This window comes from Saccoglossus kowalevskii, chromosome 7 (assembly GCF_978046115.1).
Source record: "Saccoglossus kowalevskii chromosome 7, keSacKowa6.1, whole genome shotgun sequence".
Lineage (NCBI taxonomy): Eukaryota > Metazoa > Hemichordata > Enteropneusta > Harrimaniidae > Saccoglossus > Saccoglossus kowalevskii.
This window is the reverse complement of record NC_140647.1, coordinates 9,405,417-9,430,852: the sequence shown is the minus strand read 5'-3', so window position 1 is coordinate 9,430,852 and position 25,436 is coordinate 9,405,417. Positions and strand designations below refer to the sequence as shown.

At 36.8% G+C, this 25,436-nt stretch overlaps 2 protein-coding genes across 2 annotated transcripts in view; both read left to right on the top strand.

Annotated features, from left to right (window-relative positions):
* LOC100367644 (phospholipid phosphatase 3-like) overlaps positions 1–25,436 on the top strand; it is a 212,664-nt gene that overhangs the window by 182,867 nt on the left and 4,361 nt on the right. The window contains exons 2-4 of the mRNA XM_002741541.4: positions 21,107–21,251; positions 22,876–23,036; positions 24,288–24,595. Coding sequence (XP_002741587.2) covers positions 21,194–21,251; positions 22,876–23,036; positions 24,288–24,595 — 527 coding nt within the window. The 5' untranslated portion in view covers positions 21,107–21,193. The remainder of the gene's footprint in view (positions 1–21,106; positions 21,252–22,875; positions 23,037–24,287; positions 24,596–25,436) is intronic.
* Positions 3,437–17,942, top strand: LOC100369155 (uncharacterized). The gene is made up of 10 exons (XM_002741550.4): positions 3,437–3,562; positions 8,057–8,156; positions 13,240–13,269; positions 14,291–14,322; positions 15,035–15,289; positions 15,766–15,836; positions 16,250–16,328; positions 16,519–16,590; positions 16,927–17,028; positions 17,670–17,942. The coding sequence occupies exons 1-10, from the start codon at positions 3,527–3,529 to the stop codon at positions 17,712–17,714; spliced, it is 822 nt and encodes a 273-aa protein (XP_002741596.2). The 5' UTR covers positions 3,437–3,526; the 3' UTR covers positions 17,715–17,942.

Below are 25,436 nucleotides of genomic sequence, written 5' to 3'. Positions count from 1 at the left end.
ACCTAAGCATTGGCTGTTGTCTCAATAGTCCATCCCTCCCTTCTCACCTAAGCATTGGCTGTTGTCTCAATAGTCCATCCCTTCCTTCTCACCTAAGCATTGGCTGTTGTCTCAATAGTCTATCCCTTCCTTCTCACCTAAGCATTGGTTGTTGTCTCAATAGTCCATCCCTCCCTTCTCACCTAAGCATTGGCTGTTATCTCAAAAGTCCATCCCTCCCTTCTCACCTAAGCATTGGTTGTTATCTCAATAGTCCATCCCTTCCTTCTCACCTAAGCATTGGCTGTTGTCTCAATAGTCCATCCCTCCCTTCTCACCTAAGCATTGGCTGTTGTCTCAATAGTCCATCCCTTCCTTCTCACCTAAGCATTGGTTGTTGTCTCAATAGTCCATCCCTCCCTTCTCACCTAAGCATTGGCTGTTGTCTCAATAGTCCATCCCTTCCTTCTCACCTAAGCATTGGCTGTTGTCTCAATAGTCCATCCCTTCCTTCTCACCTAAGCATTGGCTGTTGTCTCAATAGTCCATCCCTTCCTTCTCACCTAAGCATTGGCTGTTGTCTCAATAGTCCATCCCTTCCTTCTCACCTAAGCATTGGCTGTTGTCTCAATAGTCCATCCCTCCCTTCTCACCTAAGCATTGGCTGTTGTCTCAATAGTCCATCCCTCCCTTCTCACCTAAGCATTGGTTGTTGTCTCAATAGTCCATCCCTCCCTTCTCACCTAAGCATTGGTTGTTGTCTCAATAGTCCATCCCTCCCTTCTCACCTAAGCATTGGCTGTTGTCTCAATAGTCCATCCCTTCCTTCTCACCTAAGCATTTGTTGTTGTCTCAATAGTCAATCCCTCCCTTCTCACCTAAGCATTGGCTGTTGTCTCAATAGTCCATCCCTTCCTTCTCACCTAAGCATTGGTTGTTGTCTCAATAGTCCATCCCTTCCTTCTCACCTAAGCATTGGTTGTTGTCTCAATAGTCCATCCCTTCCTTCTCACCTAAGCATTGGCTGTTGTCTCAATAGTCCATCCCTTCCTTCTCACCTAAGCATTGGTTGTTGTCTCAATAGTCCATCCCTTCCTTCTCATCTAAGCATTGGTTGTTGTCTCAATAGTCCATCCCTTCCTTCTCATCTAAGCATTGGCTGTTGTCTCAATAGTCCATCCCTCCCTTCTCACCTAAGCATTGGCTGTTGTCAATGTCTCGAAGAACAATTACTGCATTTCAATAAGACTTGGTACATTAGTGTGTGGGGGAAATGCTAAAGACCTAATTAGTTTTAGATTGATGCATATTAATTACCTAATTTGTCAATTGTAAGCATTTTCCATTGCTTCTCAGTACCATGAAACCGATTTCAATGACACTTGATTCGTAGATGCTCTGGAATAACTGTTGGAAAAGGTTATAAGCATTTTCACTTGTTTCTCAAGTACCATTCAACTAATTTTAGTGAAAAATGGTACATACTGTAAATACTTTAATTTTGCTTGAAATAAATTTTCAATATTTTGGCTGAAGGAATTATTCAGTGAAAATAAAATCTAGCAAATATACCTTTTTTCCTACAATTTACATTCAACTCGTCAAAAATCAGTGAAAATAAATTCCATACAAAACACCCAAAATGTCTAATCAGCAAAAATTAATTCCAGCTAAAAATTTTTACAGTAGATGCTCTTGAAAAATGGACACAGACCTTATTAGTTTTTGGTTGAAATCCATGCATAATTAGCCAATATTTAATTTTTCCACCAATATCTCAATCACATCAGATTCAATGAAACTTGGTACATAGATGCTTATCCCTAAATTAACCTATTACCATTCTGATAAGATTGGTGCAGCTTTTTTACCAAAAAGATAGTGATGATATGAAAGACGATACTTGGTGACTTTTCCCTAATACAGGCCAATTGATATTTTGTGACAGTGCTTGTTGTATGCAATGCATAAATGTATCTGTTCTAATCTGTGACATCTTGATTAAGTTATGTCACTAGGATAGGAAGTTGCATCCTGAGATGGTAGAAATGTTGTGTTTGTGTTCGGAGCTTTTATAATTTTGTCATGAAATTAATGTTAACGATTATCACGTAAATATAAAGTTATGTCACAAGAGTTTGGAGTTGTCTATGGAGTTACAATTGTATGGCGATAATGACAATAATGTCAACAGATAATACTACTGGTAATAGGCTGCGGTGAGATGTGTGTGCGAGAGACATTACTGTAAAATCTGTATTAGAAACCGCTGCTTCTATTAAAATGGTACAATGCATGCAACAGAGGAGATGCGGCTTCTATTAGAGCATCTAAACATATGAGAAATGATGAATGTTTGGTTCTCAAATATTCAAATGTGACTTCTATCAGGGATGCGACTTTCAATACAGATTTTACGTACTAATTTGTCATCAGATTATAGAACAATCTTTTTGATGATTCTAGTTTTGTAGTGACGTAATGACAATTTGTCACCTGATATATGTTAATGTTAGCGGGTTATATAATGCAATTCTGCAATAATACGATAATAGTCATATGGCACATGAGTGGAGATACCTTAATAGGCAGGAAAAAAACACATTTAATCCTGGTTGTTTAATAGTTGCATCCATCTCTTCTAAGCTATGGTTAAAAAAACGCTACAAATTCCAGTGATTCAGTGTAATATGAAAAAGAAAAAAAAAATACGAATCCACATTCCTATTGTCTGTGCGGTGTAGTTTTATCTGGTGGTGAAAACCTGTGGCTCGTTTACAACAGTCCTATTGACTGTAGGTCTCATGCCACTAATTAACCAATGGCTGCTCGTAGCCCCCAATTTAAATGCCCAGCAAGAACCAATGAAATTTTTTAAATATTATTTTTCTCAGGTGCTCCCTGTTTGAGGGCGTAATCACCTGGGTCAGAGGTGAGACCAACATGTGGTCTTTTGTTTACTACTTAGCGGCTGTGTACCTGTGGGTTTATTCTGTGTGTTAATGGATGTTCTAATCTTGGTGTTTTTCCAGTGATTTCTCTTGGTGCAATCCAAATACAGTAGGTGTGTCTTGTTTACCTGAGATTTGCAAGAGTTTGAGCTGGCCAACATGTTAGTTTTTTTCATATGGTTGATTACTGGCATGTTGATTTCCCATTTTTGAGCCATATTTTCAACTTTCTTCGTCATTTTCATATAGCAATCTCATCATATATTAACATTGTCGTCTATGGAAATTCAATTAGTGGTACGAGCCCTGTATTTCCCACACAATAATAGTCCCTCAACGTTGAGGCACTGTGGTTCTCATAAACAAACGACTTTCCGTCTTCTGACGATGGTGGCGACAAGAAGGGAATAAGCTGGAAATGATTTTCACGTCGTTGTCTGCTATTTATGTTGATTGTACTGAAATAATATATAAGATTAGTTTTCGGGATAATGTAAATGTTTCTGAACGTGCAATTTGTTCAAGAAAGCAGTTCTAATTTGGCGTAGTGGGTCAAAGGTTAGTCATCCGGGTAGTTCAAGCAACGCATCATCAAAATGGCGGATACCGGTGTTGATTTGAAGAAGTTGAAGGTATGTTGTTGTATTGACATTCGGTTAAATACTCCGAGTATCGATTGCAGAATTACTGATATCAGATTGAAAAGTAACAGTAAAATAACATGCATGGGTGCTGCAATGCCATGGGGATGTTTTGCGATGACACAATTTGGTAAACTTCGGCGCCAAGTTCGTTCGACGAGCGCGACATTTTTTTTCATTGAAACGCTGCTTGCGACCTGCAACATGCGGCGACTCAAGTCTAGTTTCTCTCACACATTCGTTATGTTTCACGTGTAACAAAAACTGCAGCTGCGATTTGTACCTTGATATTGATTGTCGGAAAATGTTCGATTGTCGCTTGACCCAGACCTCGTGTTATGGTTGCAACAAAAATTAAACACTTGGGGGGTCAATGAACTTGTATGATTTTGATAAACAGGCTCTTTTGCTTTGTTCTAGTCCTAGAATGGAGGTATAATATGAAGGATACCTTTTATGGTCAGTGTCACGGTCATTGGCAAACTAAATTATTATTGGGGGTTCTATTCTAAGAACTATTCAAGTTAATTTACTAATTACAATGTATCCCAATAATGTTGCTACCCATTTTGTAATGTTTGTAATAATAAACTTTGCACACGAAAACAAATTTAAAAAAAGTTTCTGGTAATTTAAACAAAAAATCTACCAAAGAAATATACTGAAACACAAAAGGTGTGAGTCTTCTTGGTGGTGTGAATGATGAGATTAAAAAAATCTCTACAGTGAAAATAAACATGTGTTCAGATTGAAGTCTGTTATCTACAAGTGATAGTCATGATCTTGACAGTGAACTGATTTTAATCTTCCAAATGTCTTTTTGTTCAGAGAAGATATACAATATATTATTGTATACATTCACTTTTCATCTTAGTATACAATAGTGTTGTATAACAATAGTGTTTGTCTGAAATGCAGATTTACCATATCATATTCACCCCCACCCCCCTCATATCATTGAACTACGATGCCACAGTGATGACCACGATGCATGAATAGTGGATATTCCACTCACTACGAGATACCCTGACAACTGTGTCAGCCACGTGACACAGGTCAAGCTATGGTTCAAAATGGCGTCTTTGCATAACGTTGTGCATTGTTTGTTGACCTTATTTCCACTCTTGCGATTCGTTTGTTTCATCTTTCTTTTTACGTTTATATGATGGATAATGTCGACAAACTCATAGTGCCATGACTCAAGAGCCTTTTACATAAATTTGTTGTTTCAACATTGAATTCTACACCCTTTGTAGTGGCTGGTATTGGGTGTAGATGTGACGATGTCGGAGTAGTGCATGCTCGGCTAAGTGCCCACCCCTTTCAAAATGCTTTTAATTTACTTAATGAATACTGGTAATCGCTTTTATATGATATAGCGTGGATATTGACCACCGTGATTATGTTGTGAATGCTACAACATGTTAACTACACTTCGACAATGACTTGTTAATAAAAGTGAAATGTGGCAAATACTTCATGCCATATTCAATTTATCTACATGTATCAAAAATTGCTAGTTACCAGTTTTTGAAAAAATCATGCCGTTTATTCGCTGAAATCTATTCCAACAGATCGTACATCGACATTGATAATTCACTTTCGCACTGCGGTACCAGAAAGTTTTGGGGAATTTCTAAAGAATTACAGCTTTTTGATTGGTTGACCCATTAGGTCAAATCGTGCAAGAATATGTCATGGCGAAAAATGCTTTTCATTGAGAGTTTGCGTACGATCCAAAACATTTGACAATGAAGATAATGATGAAGATTTTGACTTTGAATGTGTTCGAACAATACAGTGGCCCCTCGCTAAGTTGTGGGTGTCTGGGTCCAAGCGAAAACCGTGACTTATCGAGGGCCGCGACTTAGCAAGGTTCTTGGGAAAGTGGCTATTTATTCAAACAAAGGGGCAGAATAAAAACAATCAACACGTTATATCACACAGAAAAAGGGGGGTCTTTATTAAAAGGTCTTCATTGATAATATACATGTACATGTAGTGCATGTCCACGTGTTTCCAGAAGCAATATACACAATCGGCAAATTGTCAGTGTTTACATGATGAAAACAGCACGGTCAAAGACTTTTTCCAATCACAACGGGTTTAAGTTTGTGACTGCCTATCTTATTAGCAGTAAACATGACAGTAATCCGCAGTTTATTTTGTTTGTGTCCAACGTTCTGTGGGTTACTTGCTGATGCTTGTGTCTTAGATGGCAACATTTTCGAAAATAATCCTGCTTCGTCAGCATTATAAATTTGTTCCTCCGAGTAACCACCAGCTTCGATAATTTCTTTCAATTTTTTTGGAAAGTTTCTTGCAGCCTCAAGATCCGCTGATCTAGCCTCCCCTTGTACAGAAATTTCATGGACAGGGTGTCTATTTTGCCAACGCCAGAACCACCCAGCGCTGGCCTCAAAGTCAAAGTCCTGTCCTCGCAATTGTTTAGCCAGGACGTGAGCCTTCTCCCGTATGATGGGACCAGACAGTGGCGTTCCTGCATATATTTCTTGAATAAACCATACTTCACCCATCCGCAAATAGTGGATTCACCTACGCCGAGGTCACGTGCAATCATTGCCTTGGTTTCACCTTTCCTTACTCGGTCAATCGCTGCAAGTTTATCTCTTACAGAAATGCTTGTTAACTTTCGTTTAGACATGCTGCTCAGTTGAAAAATTGAGATCAGAATGAAGCCAGTGGCTGTTTCAGTGAGTTTTTAAACGCGTTCATCAAAGTAAACCCGAAAATGGTGTTTATTTCTTGACTGAAAGCCGATCACACTTTCACACCTAGCCATTGTTATGTTCACTTGTTGGCCGCGTACTCGCGGTGTGTGTACCGGCATACCTTTGAAATATGGTGCGAGTTGATGGCACTGTTCGTAATCATAGTCTGCCAGTCAGCATGCTTTTTTCATTGCCGATTTTACAGCTGTTTAAAACTTTGCACATTTATGAATAAAAACGAACAGACTCATGCACAAAGAAAAAAACTGGACATCAAAAACAATACTTGTACATGATGTGTACTATGATTTTGGGAGCCATGGTGATACTCGCGACTTATTGAGGCGCGACTTAGCGAGGGGCCACTGTATTTGTAACCTCGTAAATTCGGGTGGTATGTAATTAATATTGTAATAAAATGTGCATATTTTTTTGTAACCATTACTGTTTCATCATTCAATGACAACTAAATTAATTTTGTAATTTTATTTCCCTCAAAGATGTAATATCTCCACTAATCTGTCGCATAGTCAATTAACATTGTCATTTGCACTGTTTTCCGAGGGGTGCGTCCATCGCTAAATAATTATGATTTTCTGAGTAAGGACACTGGACGCTAACGTGGTCGAGTACTGTAAGTCATCGGCATGAGAACAGGCACTGATCCACCCATCACATTTCCCAGGTTGTGTTTTGGGTTTCGAGAAATGTGTAAAAAACTCAACATTCGTGTTATCCTTCAGATCACCATAAGAGCGTTTTTGTACACTTGATATTGTTGTGTGAACAGAATTCGGCGGAGTGAACAATGGCGCTACCACCGTCTCTAGGGTAAAGCTTGACGTGTGTAACGTGATTAAAACTAGTTGCTAAGGACGTAAAGCTTGGCCACGCAAGATCTCGCAGTGAGCAGAATATGGTTCATTGCTTAGGATGCTGTCATGCTCACTATAGTCAACAATAAAAAAACATTCATTGCAAGGTGCACTTTCGCTACTGATAAATGGAAATTTTAAAGATAATAAATTTGAGACAATGCATTCCGTGTGAAAACCTAATGACCGACCACAGCCACTTGTATCACAAAATAGAACTGTTACATGCAGACTAGTTTACATTTCCTAAAGTGCATGAGGTTGGTTAGACAAGGGTGGTCAGAACTTGTATTACACATGTATCTAAAATAAATACTCATTTGTTCACCTACTTTTAGTGTGACTGCAAAGACTAGATTTAGTAGTTGCGTTAAAAAAATAAAAATAGTCACAATTTAGTCTCCGGAATACGCTCTTTATCACCACGTACATGTACAAGCGCTTGGGACATAACAGTAAACAATACTAAACACAGTATTCATTAAAAACAACTAGGAGTATTTCTGGCTTGTATTACATGTATCTGTTCAAATTTGCAAACATTATTTTCATTGTCCACGCTGTATCCGCTATACGATAATGAGAAACGCTTTAGGAACTGTGTGTGGAGATTAGATAGTGCACCCTGTTTCAGTGGCCCAACGTAGCTTGACATTGTTTGACAGTCCTCAGTTAATTATTTAAACTTAATATGGCGTCCCTTTATCCAGTCGTTTTTTGACTTTTATCCACCAAAATGTCAACTCTTACACTAATCATTGTCATAAATACATTCCTTTTGACACAACATAATCAACCTGTAAGTTCAAGAAAACACGTCTTTACCTAAGAAATTGACCCTATTGTTTTGCTATTCTTATTCCTGTTGCTTCGTGTAGGTTCCTGAGCTCAGGAAACTTCTCCAAGACAAGGGACTTGACAGCAAAGGTAATAAAGCTGAATTAGTACAAAGACTTCAAAGCAGCCTTGATCAAAATGGTAAGATTTTCTTTAAATCTACGCTAGGTAAAGTAGATGATATGTATGATAACAAATTACACAACAGAGATAAAAAATCTGTTAATTTGCAGCCCAGAATATTGGCTGGTATAAACCAATGCTGCCTAATCTCCAGTTTGTGTCCCAGTATATAATAACAAGTACCATTGAGAGAAGTATACCAGTAATGGTACAGTCAAACCTGTGTTAACGGCCACCTGGATATAGCGGCCACCTGCCTATAGCGGTCACAACCGAACAGTCCCTACGAATTTTACATGTAAAATACCCTGTTTACAGCGGCCACCTGCCTAACGCGGCCAACGGCCACGCTTCAGCGGCCGCAGTGATCAGTTGAACTGCATATAACGGACATAGTTCCCGGATGTCTTGCAGACTACTGCCTTCCACCTCAGACAACTAATAAGCTCACAAAGAACAAAGTTAGCACGTTTCACACCTTTCGTTCAACCGATGGCTTCGGCAATTATGTTTTATTCTTGTTTATAATTCAGTTTACCACGGCAAGCACACGTACCGATGGCTATGGAACGCCAAAAACATAATTATGAATTTGAAAATGTCTTGATAAAAAAAACATGCTGTCATTGTTTTGTTGAAATATGTATACCATTGGAATAACTTACAATTTTGTTCAATTAATGAATCGAGCAATCACAACGATGACGACCCGCAAAAGTTGTGTGAGTCGCCAGGACACAGTCACGGTCCCGCTGCATGTGGCTGGGGTGAATCGGAATGCCGACGGTAAATCCCCGATCGAATTGATTACCAACAAAAAAAACATAACAGCTCACTTGTTATTTAGTATTGATATTTATTCACTTTGAACTCCTATAAATACCGATAAATACGCATGTAACTGGAACTGATAGCAAAAAGTAAAAAAATCAACGCAACGGCCATGCCTGTTTATCCATCCAAATAAATTATGCTAATTAGCCTTGCGCATGTGCGTTCTTGTTCTTCCGGGGTTATGATAACTCGGGTCAAAAAGTAGAGTCGTTTCCGTTAGCCCTGCGTTAGTGTGTATCGATCACTGCGAGGGAATGTGTGTGCAGTATCGTCTCGTCTAAACTAAATTCGTTCAACAATTTTTTTCGGTCGCTACTGCCTCGGTGCATGTAACAATAGATGCTTTTAACAATGATGTTAAATTGACCCCAGTTCGCCGGCCCATTATTACCTCCATGGCCGGCCAAAGCCGCCAGGCATATTTCACATGTTTCTATTGTTGCTTCAGTACAATAACATGAAAGTCGCACAGAATTGGATTGCGCAAAGTAATGTTTTGATTAGGGATCAACCATTTCGTAAGTGAGGTAGGTCAAGAAGATTTTTGAAAAAAATGAACGAAATGTTAAGGGAATTGTGATTTGGGAGGAAACTTTCAAGTTGTCACGTACATGTAACTGGAAGGATACAATAGATAAGTGTTCTTTCCGTATACGTAACGTTGTAGGGATCAATAAAGCACTGCTAACTGTCCCTCTTCCTTCTCCTTGAAAGAATAGCCCAGAAACATTCCAGGGTTCTCCCCAGGGCTTTTTAGCGCCGAGGTCCGCAGCGCTATACCTGTGAATCTCGGCGCTTCACTTGGGACCTCGGCGCTATGTGTTCCCACCTCGGCGCTTGATTTCATATTTGACATGCCAATATCAGATGTGAAAAAGCTTTGTTCGCCACGCCGGTCGGCCCCGACCGTCACTCAAAATTAGTGACCACCACGGAAATGCTTCCGACGAGGACTATTGTCTGATTGTTGGTATAATTACATACCGACCGACACGCATCCTGCCAGTCGTGGATTATAATTTATAAACAATAGACCTAGTCGCACGATACGTAGCGGCTAGTCAAATTTGTGGAATTAGCACCTCTTTGTTTGTAAGTAAATACTTTCTGTGATAGACACAGTCTTTAGATTGAAAGCTAAAATTATTTCAAAATCAATTCCACCTCGATATAACATGGTCAAATCGGAGTTCACGATCAGTTCACGCTACTCAAGAAAAAAACGTGTTTATTGCGTGATTTGGTAAAATACATTTGAACTGTTATCATTGCGAATCATGTAAAAACTCTTCTTTCAAGACCTAATTTACCTTTTAAAAATTGCAAATCACCTCTTTCGAAAGCTGTCATGCAGTTTTCAATTGAAATCGATGCCAACACATCGTGCTACGACATCGCTTTACTTCCGCAATGTAATTTTTATGATCACTACCATTCGGAAAACTTCGGGTTCTACCGGCATTACCATGCGGCATTTTGATTGGTTAATGGAATTCTTGATCCATCGGGTCAAAGGACACATGCTAATGTTTCACAAACATCATGGCGGGTCTGTTTTTTTTTTACTGAAGCGATCAAGTGATCAAAAATAATCGCTCCCGATAAAAATAAGTCGGATTTTACTTACATTTCATATCAAAAAAAAAGAAGTAAAATTTGTTGAGGAATTATTGCTATAACTGGTGTATAACATGGCCAAGTAAGTTATGTCACGTCGTAACTTTGATGATCGTTTTGAAGCTTTATTTGTTCGCTCATTACTGTAATTGTAAACGTTTTAGAAGTTGATGGTACGAATAATAAATTACAACAATACGTCAATTAATTACGTGATCGATTTTTTGAAGGAGAATGTTTTTGGAGTGAATAAAATTATGAGATTCGTGAACATAAATCTGGCTTAACGTTTTGAATGCGTTTCCTTCAACGTTTTACAAAACAATTAAATTGCAACAATAATATATTTGTGTTTGTTTTTAGTCTGTAGCATTTGTATTTCGAGAATGTTTCAAACTCTTCTAAATTGTGAAACATAATGTGTTGATTCCATTAAAAAAAATATTTGCCCTGTGACTGAGCTCACTAATATTCATAATTGTAAATAAGTTCTGTTAATCAATGAAAGAAAGATATGTAAATGATATGCAAATTATTATGCAAATTAGCCCCGGCGCTATGCATTTTTTCTGGGGAGAACCCTGCATTCCGATTTATTAGAACAGTTACCAGACACAATAGATATTTAAAGAAACAAAGAAATTCAGAATAGCTAAGCAAAGCAAGCTGAGTGATTTCTTTAGTAGGAAATGAGACTCAAACTGCTGCTGAACATCAACTTTACTGTACAAATCTTCAAATAATTTTCATACTACTCATTATTGTGCAATGATCGATTTTTTGTGAAATGATTTTAGTTTACATAATACTATTTAAAATCAACATTTTTATTTGTAATAAAGTGTTTGGATACTGTGTACAGTAGTGTAATAGTGTGTCAAATGGGGTTGCGAGATCCGTTTTAATACATTCAGTGCCTAATTAATATTCATGAATAAATTAGTGAACCTGTATAGAAAGGCCACCTGTCTATAAAGGCCAAAATTTCAAAGTCCCTTGGGTGGCCGCTATAGACAGGTTTGACTGTATAAAAAAACATGCGGACAGGGACAAAGGCTGGAAATCAAGTCTAATGCAGCCTTTTTGACCATGGCCAGAAACATCCAGTTGTTCATGTTCATGGTTCAAGCATCTTCAGCTAAGCTTTAAACATTGAAACAAGATAGTACACGTGTAACAAGCATTCAGTTTACCACTGAGAGCATAATTTTATCCCATGTCGTGTCGTCAAACAGTCACTCTAAGCACATGTCGGCACATGTTGAGTTTTGAACTGAATTGTCTATTGGGATGGAGATCATCATCAAGAGACATTTCACACAAACATTTCTGCATGTGCATACCTTGCCAAATGCTTTGGTGTTGAAAATTTGGTGTTGATTTGTACAATTAGTGTCGCATTGTACTTTTACAGGTGCATGTATAGTAACAATCTATCATGCAGGGTCAACATTATAACATAGTTTTCATGTACCCCTCAGTTTACCTATTCCATGCAAGGCAAACATAACATAGTTTTCATGTACCCCTCAGTTTACCTATTCCATGCAAGGCAAACATAACAGTTTTCATGTACCCCTCAGTTTACCCACTGTGAACACATTAATTATTTGCTGGTTTTAATTTTGCTGTTTTTGCTGATGAGTAAAATTAAATTAAATCCATGTGAACATGAAATTAACAGTAGAAGTCATGTAATGAACTCAAAACCCAGAGAAATAGTGAAATTAAATGCAAGTGAAAATAAATGGCTTTACAATATTCCATGCAAGGCCAACATTATAACATAGTTTGCATGTACCTCTCTGTTTACCTATTCCATGCAAGGCAAACATTATAACATAGTTTGCATGTACCTCTCTGTTTACCTATTCCATGCAAGGCCAACATAACATAGTTTGCATGTACCTCTCTGTTTACCTTTTCCATGCAAGGCAAACATAACATAGTTTGCATGTACCTCTCTGTTTACCTATTCCATGCAAGGCAAACATACCATAGTTTGCATGTACCTCTCTGTCTACCTATTCCATGCAAGGCAAACATAACATAGTTTGCATGTACCTCTCTGTTTACCTATTCCATGCAAGGCAAACATACCATAGTTTGCATGTACCTCCCTGTTTACCTATTCCATGCAAGGCAAACATACCATAGTTTGCATGTACCTCTCTGTCTACCTATTCCATGCAAGGCAAACATAACATAGTTTGCATGTACCTCTCTGTTTACCTATTCCATGCAAGGCAAACATACCATAGTTTGCATGTACCTCTCTGTTTACCTATTCCATGCAAGGCAAACATAACATAGTTTGCATGTACCTCTCTGTTTACCTTTTCCATGCAAGGCAAACATAACATAGTTTGCATGTACCTCTATGTTTACCTATTCCATGCAAGGCAAACATAACATAGTTTGCATGTACCTCTCTGTCTACCTATTCCATGCAAGGCAAACATAACATAGTTTGCATGTACCTCTCTGTTTACCTATTCCATGCAAGGCAAACATTATAACATAGTTTGCATGTACCTCTCTGTTTACCTATTCCATGCAAGGCAAACATTATAACATAGTTTGCATGTACCTTTCAGTTTACTTATTGCATGTGATGTATTAATCGTGCGTCCATTCTCTGCTTCTACAGGTGATGCAGGTATCAGTATACTTGATGAAGGTAAGACTAAAAACTATGAAATTCGTCTCTGAAATGGACTCATCACTGCAAAACATCATTCAAATTAAACTTGTAATTATTCTGAGTAATCCATAAAGTAATCTATCAAACTCCTTTTGAATAATTTGGATACATAATAACCCCAAAACATTCTAAACATTGTAGTCATTTTGGATTGCTTCTCTTTGTAAAGTTTTGAATGTTTTACTGAGGGGATAACAATACCCAAGTAAAACATAGTTGCTGCATTTGCTCTATTAGAAGCACATCTCTATTCGAAGCACATCTCTATTAAAAGCACATCTCTAATTGAAGTGTGTATAAGGCGCATTTTTTGTTCAATAGTGTGGTGGAATCTATAGCTTTCATTTATGGGTTACATTGCTATTGTGTTCTTACTCTCTGTATTTGTGTTGCTTTCCTGTAACATTTTCACTGTGAAAGAGTAAATAAACTGCCTTAACAACACCTAAGCTGCTAACCTAATACCATCATCCGTAATATAGCTTGCCAAAAATGTCAAACCTTAAATAATTTTTCCATCCATCGCTATAGAATTCACATGTCTATACGTTTTAAGTTCACCGCTGAGGGCACAATTTTAGCCCATGTTACTGACAATTACCGATAGACCTTGTTCATCTGAATTTATTCCAAAAGTAATGATTTTCTGATTTGCGATTATTTTGATCACCATGGATATTAAATTTTAATCAATGGCGATCAGAAAAAATATATCTAGGCTGCTAATTAAGGAAATCGCATCTGAAATATCTAAATTTCTTATGTATTTGTAAAAGAATTAATTCTGGTGACCAGCAGTTTTGTTACTACCATTACTAATTGGTTACTAATTGGTTGCCAATGGACACTGGGGAAAATATTAAACTTTGAGAGCTGATTTGTAAGTTCAGACAATTGATGTGTATAGATGGTTGAGTTGTTTTACTTCTTCTGTCATTCAACAAAAACACATGTACTGAGTAATTTCAGGCAAATTTTTGCAATTTTATTTGAACAGGTAGTACAGAAGAGGACGATGAAGTCTTAGAGGTGTGTGTGATCAATTGAATTCTTAATTTCTTATATTGAATCATGAATGTATGCATTTATTACAGTTGCCTGAAGCACAAAGATTATCAATTCTTGTGCTAGGGCTAACATTTTTTTCAAAATTAATACCGGTAACCCAAGTAGATTACTAGAAATTTGTGATTGATTAAAATTGTCCTACAAAAAATGAGTTGGTTGTTTTCATGTATTCAAAATTGACTGCATTCAATTACCAAACCACTTATGGACTACCCAACAGTATTGTCATGCTATCAACTTTTTAAATTGGTAGCAGTCGCAAGAAAAACAGTGATTTAGGGCTCTGGTTGTTTTGTTTGTAAAATTTAATTGAAATCACAGTCAATTTTGAGTAACTTGGCCAATAATCAAATCTGAAAGTTATGGTGTTGATGATTTATACTGATCACAGCAAGACACTTAATTGTATTGGAATTAATAGCGATTTATACATCTTCAGAAATACACATAGACCTTAGAAAGAGCTCTGTCTAAAGTCTAGACCTGAATAATGGCTTGAAATACTGTCGGTCATTGTGACACTTCTGGTGCAGTATTGTTGATGGAGTTTTCCAAATCAGGGCTAAAAATGCATTAAATGTATTGATCTGTGAAATACGATTAAATTGAATAAATGTTTGTGTATTCTATCTTCATTTGCATACTATGCTCTCTAAATTGTTATATCTGGCAGGATGACGATGTAGTGGAGGTGGAGGATGACGACGATGACGTAGAAGATGATGAAATAGAAGAGATAGTGAAAAAGGAAGAAGTGGTGATAGCAGCTGAACCAAAAAAAACAGAAAATACAGAGATAGTGTCAACAGAAACAAAAGAAAAACCCAAATTAATAAGATTATCAATAGATGCACCACCAAAATCCCCCACGTCACCAACTATTAAACCTGTCATTTCACCAACCTTGAAAACCACTACAGAGCAAGAAGTAAGTTTTACGCAGCAATAATTTCTACACCAAATTAGTGTACTCAATACCTTGTTGACACATGTATATCAGTGGCTGCAATGTTTTCTTCACCATATTAGTGTACTCAATACCTTGTTGACACGTGTATATCAGTGGCTGCAATGTTTTCTACACCAAATTAGTGTACTCAATACCTTGTTGACACGTGTATATCAGTGGCTGCAATGTTTTCTACACCAAATTAGTGTACTCGCTGCCTTGTTGACACATGTATGTTAATCAGTGCACAATTTTGTCTAAAAAACATACTAGTTTTAACTATCATAAATGTACTTCAGTAAAAAAAAAAAAAAAAAAAATATTGTTATTAAGAATAAGGTTCTAATAAAGCAAATACTGTACATGTAGGTGGGAATATGTTATGCTGTGTTTATGGTTTTGAATGAATAATCATCATTGTGTTCTTTACTTTACTTTCACCTTGACCTCTACAGAGAATTGCTATTCGTGCACAAAGATTTGGAGCCCAGTCTGAAGATGCTAGGAAAGCTGCCAGAGCTGCACGGTGAGTACTTAGGTATTCTGGTTAGCAGTGTACATTTCATTGGAATCTTTAAAACTACAAGTCACTGTGTCTTTTGCTAAGTTTCTTCTTTGTAAAAATTGTGGCTATTAATACTATAGTATCACATCTAGGTGTGTAGTGTAGCGTAGCGTATGTTTTTTACAAAGAAGTGAGATACAATGTTAAGAGATGCAGTGTACTTGTCATTGGCTAATTATCATACGCTTGGATATCCATTACCCTATTGATGTTTAAACATAATGCAAAGGTGTATCTTTTTGTTTTAATGAGTCTTAATGATCTTGCATTCTTGTTTCCTAAGATATCAAATAAGAAACAACTGTCCAAGGTATCTGCATGTCATCATTAATTTGGCAAGTTTTCAGTTATTTCATAGTCTTGTATCTTTTCAGATTTGGTACCACATCACCAGTGTCAAAGTCAACTACTACCACCACCTCAGCAATAAAATCAGGGTCAACAATAGTATCAGTAAGTCTGAATTGTCATAGTCATGGATTCTTGAGTATGTGTGTGTGATAGCTGCAATGTAACCCGTCTTACAATGTTTGAGAACTCCCACACACCTATAAAAGCAAATGCTTATGCTGTGTACACTTACCTGGTTCTCTCTGTGTTGAGCTTTGCTTCTAGATTTATAATATTACTTTTATATTAACAGGGTGCTGATTTAGACAAAATAAAGAAAAGAGCTGAAAGGTTTGGTGTCAATGTTTCAAAGACAGCAGTTAAAGTAAGCTTTACAGATTTTTTTTTTATTTTTGTCATTTGAAAAGACGACTAGGACAAGCAACCCATTTACCTCAGGTGGTGTGTGACAAAATATACAGTATACCTATAGTAGTGTATGATGGCAAAACATGTGAAGACAACATAGTTAGGACCCAAATGAGTGAGAGCTGTAGCAGGGATGCAGGTCTTCTGAGTAGGCATATGTAAATGAAAATGTGGTTTAACAATAGGAACTATGTAAGTTCTGTGATGTCTTTTCAATGATTGACTTGATACTATGACCAGTATCCCATAATTCATAGGATTTATTAAAGTCCAGATTTTGTGTTCACTACAGCTCAATGAAGTAGAACAGAAAAGGAAAAGACAAGAAAGATTTGGTGCAGTTCTGTCATCTTCATCAAAACTTTCATCCGGTGTTATAGCAGGTGATATTGAGGTAAGATAACATGTTGTAATTTATACAGACATTGAACACCATAGTATGTGACTGGACTGGACTGGACTGGACTGTGGTCAGTGCTAACAGCAGGAATTGATTCAGCTTGACAGTATTAATTTTAGCAGCAGGCAACTTGTTTTGTTTGGTGATTTACTTGGTCAATAATTTGTTCATCAAAGACACAGCCGATATAATGTTAAAAGCAACGATTGTAGCCATTTTCCAAGCCTTTACTGATTTCAGAATCAGTTTCTGCTACAGGCAACATTTTACACTTCAAACCAGGGATTATTCTTTTTTCAAATACGCTGCATCCTTAATAGAAGTCTCACCCATTTTTTTTGAATAATTGAGACCCAAAAATTCACCATTTCTCATATGTGTAGATGCTCTAATAGAAGCCGCATCTCCTCTGTTGCATTGTACCATTTTAATAGAAGCCGCGGCTTCTAATATAGATTTTACAGTATTACTCAGTTTTGTTTTTTATTTATCTATTTATTTTATATAAAAAAAATTCATCAATCCAAAAATCAGCAAATAGCCATAGTGAGTTGATTGATGTAATGTGTAACATCCACAATGTAGTATGCAACACAGCCGAGTAATTAACAACTATTCATTTCATTTTTTTTCAGGCCAAAAAACAGAAAAGAGCAGAAAGATTTGGCACAAATAGCTAGAGGACATTTATTTATTATTTTTACACCGTGCAACATGGGATAATCATGTCTAAATTTGAGGGATACACATTCCAACAATATGCTGAGTGTAACAGCTGTAGGCATTCTGGTATTCAACCAAGAATCAACAGAATGTTGGACTTTGTATTGTTTTTAAAGTATCAAACAAATCTGACTATACTGTTTATTTTCTCATATCCATCAATACATTTAATACATTTAACACAATCACTTGTCTTAGTTCTCATTGATTTTGGTGGCTTTGTTGGAGAGTTCAAATTCTCGTCTTGAATTTTCATGTTACCTGTGATGGATTACAATTACATGCATCATGTATTAAGCATGCAAAGCTTTGATAGCTGCTGCTATTTTATTTCTGTCATGTCTACAATTCTAAAATTGATCACATTTAACTTTTTGGCTCATGGAAAACTAAGAAATACATTTTTTCATCTTTATCAGATGATTCTCTTACTTTGTATCTCTTCATGTTATTTTTGAATTAGGATTTAATATGCCCTGTTCTATGCATTAGTTATTAGCATTTTGATTAACTATTAGACTAGTTCTTGTGTATTTTATATATTTTGCTAAATTAATTTTGTTCACTTCTAAATCAAACTTAATTTGCAATCGCGCAATGCTTGTGTATAAACATAAGCAAATGTCTCCTCTGCTTCTATGCCTTGCTATGACACATTCATTGTGGTAGATCAGATCACATGCTTGTCTGACAGTAAAAATTAAGTTTTGCAGTAGTACAGGATCACACAGATCGTGGACAACCAAATATCACTGAAGTGCACAGGGATGTAAATAGATATCTTTTCACATAATCTCAACATGGATTTCAGTGGAAGAGTAAAGTTTTATGAAATCATTCTATTCTATTCTGTAGTCTTAAACTCTTCTCAATCTATGTATTTTCATTCATATTAAAAAAAGGTTTTACATTTCTATGATGTGCTATAGTTTTATGATTTATTTCATTCATGTTTCAAACGTTCGACTCAAATACCCAAATGTTGCAATCCAGCCACATTTATTAATGCCTAGAGGTCAACTAGATGTACATGTGAGTAGAGGTGATTGGACATGCGCAGTAGGGCAATGTGCAGTAAAACAAAATTAGCTGCCACAGTCATAAAAAATGTGAGCTGGCTGGAGCCTTCATCCCTTGTCTATTTCTTACACTAGATACCAGCCGATACCCCCCCCCCACTTCACCTGCTCATAGGGACTTCGTACAGTTGATCATACCGGTAGTTCCTGGGCTCCCTGTGGTCATATCAATCATTCGTTTTTGTGACCAATCTGTATTTACTTCAAGATCAGTTCGTCAAATAAAATTTTCTCATTAAACTAACTTTTGCATAACAGCCTTTGTATTTGTTCATATTTTTTAAAAATTTATCCAACAATCGCCTCAAATCTTGTTTCACGTTTTACCTCTCCTGCAAAATGTATTAGTCGCCCCATCAATAGTTACTCTCTCAATTTTGCCACGCGTGGCGCTGTCCTCTATGAACAACTAAGTGTTTTAATATTGTGAGAATAACGTGTGATAGAGCGACAAGTTGATTTTGCAGGGGAGGTAAATTTGGAAAAAAAAACATTTTGAGTCATGGCCCTGATCAGATCGGTTGTTGGTGGAAAAAAATTGACAAAAAATAATAGCAGATTGAATATAAACTTGACAAAAAATAAGAACCTAACAATCGATTAACATCGTTAAACATAGTGCTATTTGCTTATGGGGAAAACGAATAAAGGCTATCTTTTTTAATACACATTTTTGTTTTTCCCTGCAATATGCTATTCTGACGTATCTTTTCAACTTATCAATTCTTTTCATAGCAAATTATCCGAGAAGATGCTATATTTTTGCTAGTATTTGTTATCTATATTATTTCTACAAATCTTGAATTGCATAATTCAAAAAGAAATGTTTAAAACAAACATTTTTGCAAATGGCTCACTGCAAGATGATACCGACCAAATGAGTAAATAGCGCCCTCACAGTTTTTTTTTAGTGGGTTCATACTTTAATTTATTTAATTATTGCGATGTTAGTTAATTTACTGATCTTTGTGTCGTTTGGGGACACTGCTTGGCGGTTGAGTCTCTTTAAGGGATGAGAACTTTGACGGAGAACAGCGCCCAGCCGCCAGTTCAAATTATCCTTTCAAAATGGCTCTTCGCCCACCCTTTTTGATTTTATGGTTAGTTTTTGAGTCGTTCCATGTTTTGTCAATGACTGAAATTAGAAATATACTGGTCAGATTACGAATTTGCCAAATACAATTTCGCAAAACTCGGCATGGAATCTATGTTGTTGTGTTTCACACATTCACTTAATTTGAATATCTTCAATATTGTATCAAAATACTGTACATACCGTACACTGACGTTTTGATTATCAGTACTACACAGAATAAAATCGAAACTCATTTCGAGTATCCCTGAAAGAATCGTCTTTCGTTATTGCGCCCTCGTCGACGAGCTTTTGTTGTGAATTTAAATACCATCGATGAGGGCGTAATCAAGTCGAAAGTTACTGGTATCACACAAACATTGCGAGATAAGTATTAGCTTCCTATTATACTTCCTTTACGAGGTTATTTTCCGCATATTAGGCTTTTACATCCTTGATTAATCACATTGTATTCATGGAAATAATTATTCTAATAAAAAAACATAACATTTTGAAGAACCCATCCTTTTTTACGTATATATTTGGTTTCATGGGGTTTCTCGAATCGATTCTTTTTTTACTGACGATATACTGTAACCATTAAACGTGTAGTGGTGTCGATGTGTTCCTTAAAGGGCGGCAGTCGTCGCGCCGCGTCCTGTTCGATATGGGACTCATAGCGACGTATACAACGCGTGTAAAATACATAGTTTATTTACTTGAAATTCGAACACGCGCTGCGCGACGACCACCGCCCTTTTACCATTTTAAGACACTTGTACTTTAGTATAACCATGACAACATCATGCACGCAGCATACGTATACCACAATTTCCAGTCGTCCACCGTTACAGGTTAAGACACGACAAGAGAGTTACTTACACGAGTCGACACATATTCGGGATAACTATGGGAGAAAACAAGGACACAATCGACCCGCCATTCCATCCAGATGGCGAACCCAGTTATCTCACCAATTAATAATAATGATGCATTATTCGGTTTATTTTTACACAATTAATATGCAAATCATAAAACGAGTGCTAAAAATACGGGTATACACTGCTGTGTGACAGTCAACAACGAATGATCAGCGCATGACAGTTATATACACAAAACAGTGCGTTTTGGTGTAAATACCCCGATTGTTATGCAAATATTTCATGTTTGTTCGTTTCACCTTCTGGCCTGACACTGCTTCACGACGACGCGTTCGATAGTTTTAAACAAGAGAGAAACTCGCGAATGAATCTGGTGACAAAAGAAACAGAGTTCTGTCGTCAAAATGCAGAATATCAGATGTTTTAACGTGTTTATAGATATCGCGATATTTCTTGGAGTTGGTGAGTACTCTTTCATTCTCATCAAACGAGTTTCTTTAGGGAACATCCTGATGTTGTGCATGCCAAATCTGTCTACGGTATAGACATTCTTAACACATATAGGCGACCTTGCTGTGTCATGTTTGCCACAGTTAGGGTGCTATATAACTATTATAAACTTATATATATATATATATATATATATATATATATATATATATATATATATATATATATATATATATATATATATATATATATATATATATATATATATATGGGTCATTTTCAACCACTGTTAATCATGAATAGTTTAATAATATCATGTTGCTGGCTAGAATGTTTTCCCTTTTACCGGTGGTCTGCCTTTTGATCCGGGTAGGGCCTACCGTTGACATATACACGTGTTGGACGTATAACCACAATGACAGGGATCAAATTTGCTTCCATGGGTATAACTTTCTTTCCTTCTCAGGAGCTTATCTTGTTCAATATAACGTTATTTATCGTGGCAACGATCTTGTTCAAGGACGTGTTATGTGTATATGCATGCTATGTGTCATGGTATACACGGTGCTGAAAGTGTTGTGGAATCTTGTGGTACGGCCATGACAGGGTAGGGTCAATGCACTCACGTCACTGTCTGTTAAACAACTGGCCTGCAAAGAAACATATTTGTGACTCACTTAACATGCTTCTAAAAGTTCACCTGAAGCAAAGTGTGGATGACATAAATAAATTCTTCAGTGTATTTAAGGAAACCAAGCAAGAGCGTGAGAATGATCACCAAGTACACAATAGTCTCTATTGATATGTATTAGGGGCGAGGGGTCACACTATTTTTGCGCCAGTGGGCACTACATTGCCATTGCTTCAGTACCTTAAGGGGGTCACTCTATTTTTGCGCCAGTGGGCACCTTATTACCTTATTTCAAAAACTCGTACCAAACTGTTTTTGCGGACGGCATTCGACCTGAAAAATTTGCATCAATGGGTTCTTTCTAAACATTATTATTGGAATAATCAAACGCATCATTTATCTTATAACAACATGTACATCTTTGCCACAAATCGCAGAGCACAAATATTATGACGAGAATACCAGTGATGAAAACCAATTCTGTACTGCACACAATATGATTGTAGTGGATGTATGTGACCATTGTCATTGTAAGATATATAGTTACGCCTTGCTGTCACGAGAGTTTAAAAGCAAAACTGATGCCACACATTGCCTCCACTAGAATCTCGTTCTACCGCCCCGTTTCTCGTATAACTACAGTATGATGGTGCTAGTTTGTTGTTTGTTGTATTTATCGTTTCGTTGGTATAGTTGTCAAATAAATAAGTCAATCTCAGGCTATTATTCAAGTTTTCTGTGATTCAATAAAACTAAAAAGCTGTACAAAGAATGTTTCCATACCTGTCGAGTCATACAATGTAATTTGTTGATCGCCATTGTGTCAACTACAACCAATAATATATGTATGATAAATATGCTTAACGGTAAGAAAAGATAATAGTGAAGCCACCTTTTAGTTTTTTACTAGACTGTGTAAGAGTCAAAATGTGTTCAAATTATATACTAGTACTTTATTTTTTGGCGGGAAAATGTATTCACCGGATTGTTTACGTTTCGTTTCAGAGGCTATTGTCCTGTTCCCTTTTTTCTACGATGTATTGGAGTTCCTACCAGTGCGTGATACGGGCTTCCGGTGTGACGATACCGACATTCAATACCCATACACAGAGTCAATTATATCAAAGCTTTACGTTCTAGTTGGGGCATATGCTATTGCTATATTTGTGAGTATTTATTATTTATTAAAACGTTGGATTCAGTAACGATCTACTTAACAACATATGTCGCATACTCAGGTAGATACATCCGGGTACTCCTGCGTGCTGTTAGTTGTCATGGCCTCGTTAGCGAGGTTCTAAAACAAGGTAAAGTCTGGACATGCATTGTGTTTGTACCTAAAAGACAGTAATTACCCGTGAACTATTGTCACTCACGTCCATATATAAGCATTTCTGATTTATATTCATGTAAAACAATGTTAATTAGACTAAAATATGAACGTGACCTCCCGGGATGACGTCATATTGTACTTTTCACTCTGCGTATGCGTTATACATTAATTACCAGCACATTATACCATACGTCATCAGTTTGTGTGCTCAAAATATTATTTTACTCTCACCACTACGATGACTGAATAACAAATATTAAGTCTGTTCGGACTGGGTATGTACACAGCGTATACAGTGAAGGGGACTGATATAGTCGACGTTTTTTGTTTTTTTTTGTTTGTTTTTTAACTATGCTCAGGTCAAAATAGTCAATTTATTAAAGTTTTATTACAACTTTGTTTGATGTGTAGAACACTTCGCATTGGCCCCCACATTCCATGAAAAATCTTATCCACTAAAGTTCTTAAATCGAATTCAAAAGCAAAAGTACACGCTAATATACTTGAGTGATTACAACAATGAAAGTCTAATTTGAGGATTAAACGACTCAGGTTTCAGAGCAGGCTTCAGTTGCTACAATCGCTCAATAATTCAGCATTCCGTTTGTCGCCAAACCAAGGGATTTTATAATATTGTCATGGCGACCGCAACAATCAGTGGGTGGCATTCTGTATATAATACAAACATGGATGCAACTTCATGGCTTCTCTTTTAATCGCCATTAAACACTCACGCGATCTCCGTGTAATTTATGACGTCACCACCTGTTGCCGACTATACGCAAGCACCCACAATAGCTGATCGTAATTATCGTAATTAATATTCATAAATATGATCGCCGTTATGTACATAGTGACGTTCAACACACATCAATATAGATACTTTGTAATTGAGTGAACATTCTGCCAAGTCAATTCACTTTAATACTACGTACGTTAGTTTTAAAGGCATATTTCATAATACTGAATTTCCTTAAATATTCGGTTTGCGGATAAGAGAATTGACTCGTTTCTATGACTAGTTGATATTTACTGCGTTCTGATAAATAATAAAGGCTAACAATATTTTATGTCATCGTTGCAGTATTTGGTAGGAGAGATCCTGTTCTATTGTTGTTACACGAGAAATAAAGACCGGGACACCCCAGCATGCATCCCGTGTGGTTGTTACGTACACCTCATACTCGTCAACATCTGGAGGACGATCGGATTTCATATATTCGCCGTCAACTTGACTTACATATTCGTGATACTTGGAAAAAAGATGGTTGGTCGTCTCCGTCCCAATTTCCTGGATATTTGTCAAGCTAATACCACCTTGTATGACTGTTCGGAAGGTTGGGTTGATGATAGTGTATGCACGGGTAATGACGACCTGATCGAAGAGGCTAAGTGAGTACTATTTCTATGTATTGTGCGTCTCATAGGTTGGTTGCTCGGAGTTCTAGTAGTCTAGGTTATACGAAAAGGGTAGCTTCAACCGTAGCTTCCCGTCTCACATTATTTATACCTTATCAGCAATAGATATTTTCTGATAGTGGTGCTGATTCTAAAATACATGATATCCAGGCGTTCTAGCCTCGATTTCAGCAAATTATTACAAAACTAAGTGCGATATGTCATGTAGGAGGGAAAACTTTTTCTGGTCAATTTTGAGACGCTGAATTCAAAATTCATAATTTCATTTTCTAAATCAAACATTCCACGTGGTCTAAATTCCATGCTCAGGCAAAATAGAGTTTTCGGGCGGATACAATTTATCGGAAATATGGACACTTCAGACTGAAGTACTGCCCGCGCAGAATTGTTTTTTACTTAATCTGTTTAATCTATCAAATCCATTTAAACAAACCGAGTTTAAGTCGACACCACATCACACATTTTTGGTGTTATTCTGATGATGATATTGAAAATATACAGACATAGTTCATGTATTTGTTTCAGGCAAGATACTCCTGTTTAATGAGCTTATTAAAATAAACAAATCTGCATGTATAAGAACAAAGTTGGAGGTGTCAACAAGGCGAGGGCATTTTCCGGAACAAATTTGTTTTGCCAATTTGAAAGCGGGTGTTGATTTTAAGTTGGACATTTTGTGTCGAAGACATAACAAAACAAATGCTATGACATTGATGCGCAAACTGATAATTCTTTTTTCCGTGTAATACACCATGCAAGCTATGTTACAAAATATATGTGTTTTCGTTTATCTTCGTTTTTTCGAAATATGTCA

Bases quoted from the DNA above. Each gene is read 5' to 3' on its own strand.
- LOC100369155 (XM_002741550.4), top strand. From the start codon at position 3,527: ATGGCGGATACCGGTGTTGATTTGAAGAAGTTGAAG. The intron at 8,157-13,239 runs GTAAGATTTTCT...CTGCTTCTACAG, and splicing joins AAGCAGCCTTGATCAAAATG to GTGATGCAGGTATCAGTATA. The intron at 15,837-16,249 runs GTGAGTACTTAG...GTATCTTTTCAG, and splicing joins AAAGCTGCCAGAGCTGCACG to ATTTGGTACCACATCACCAG.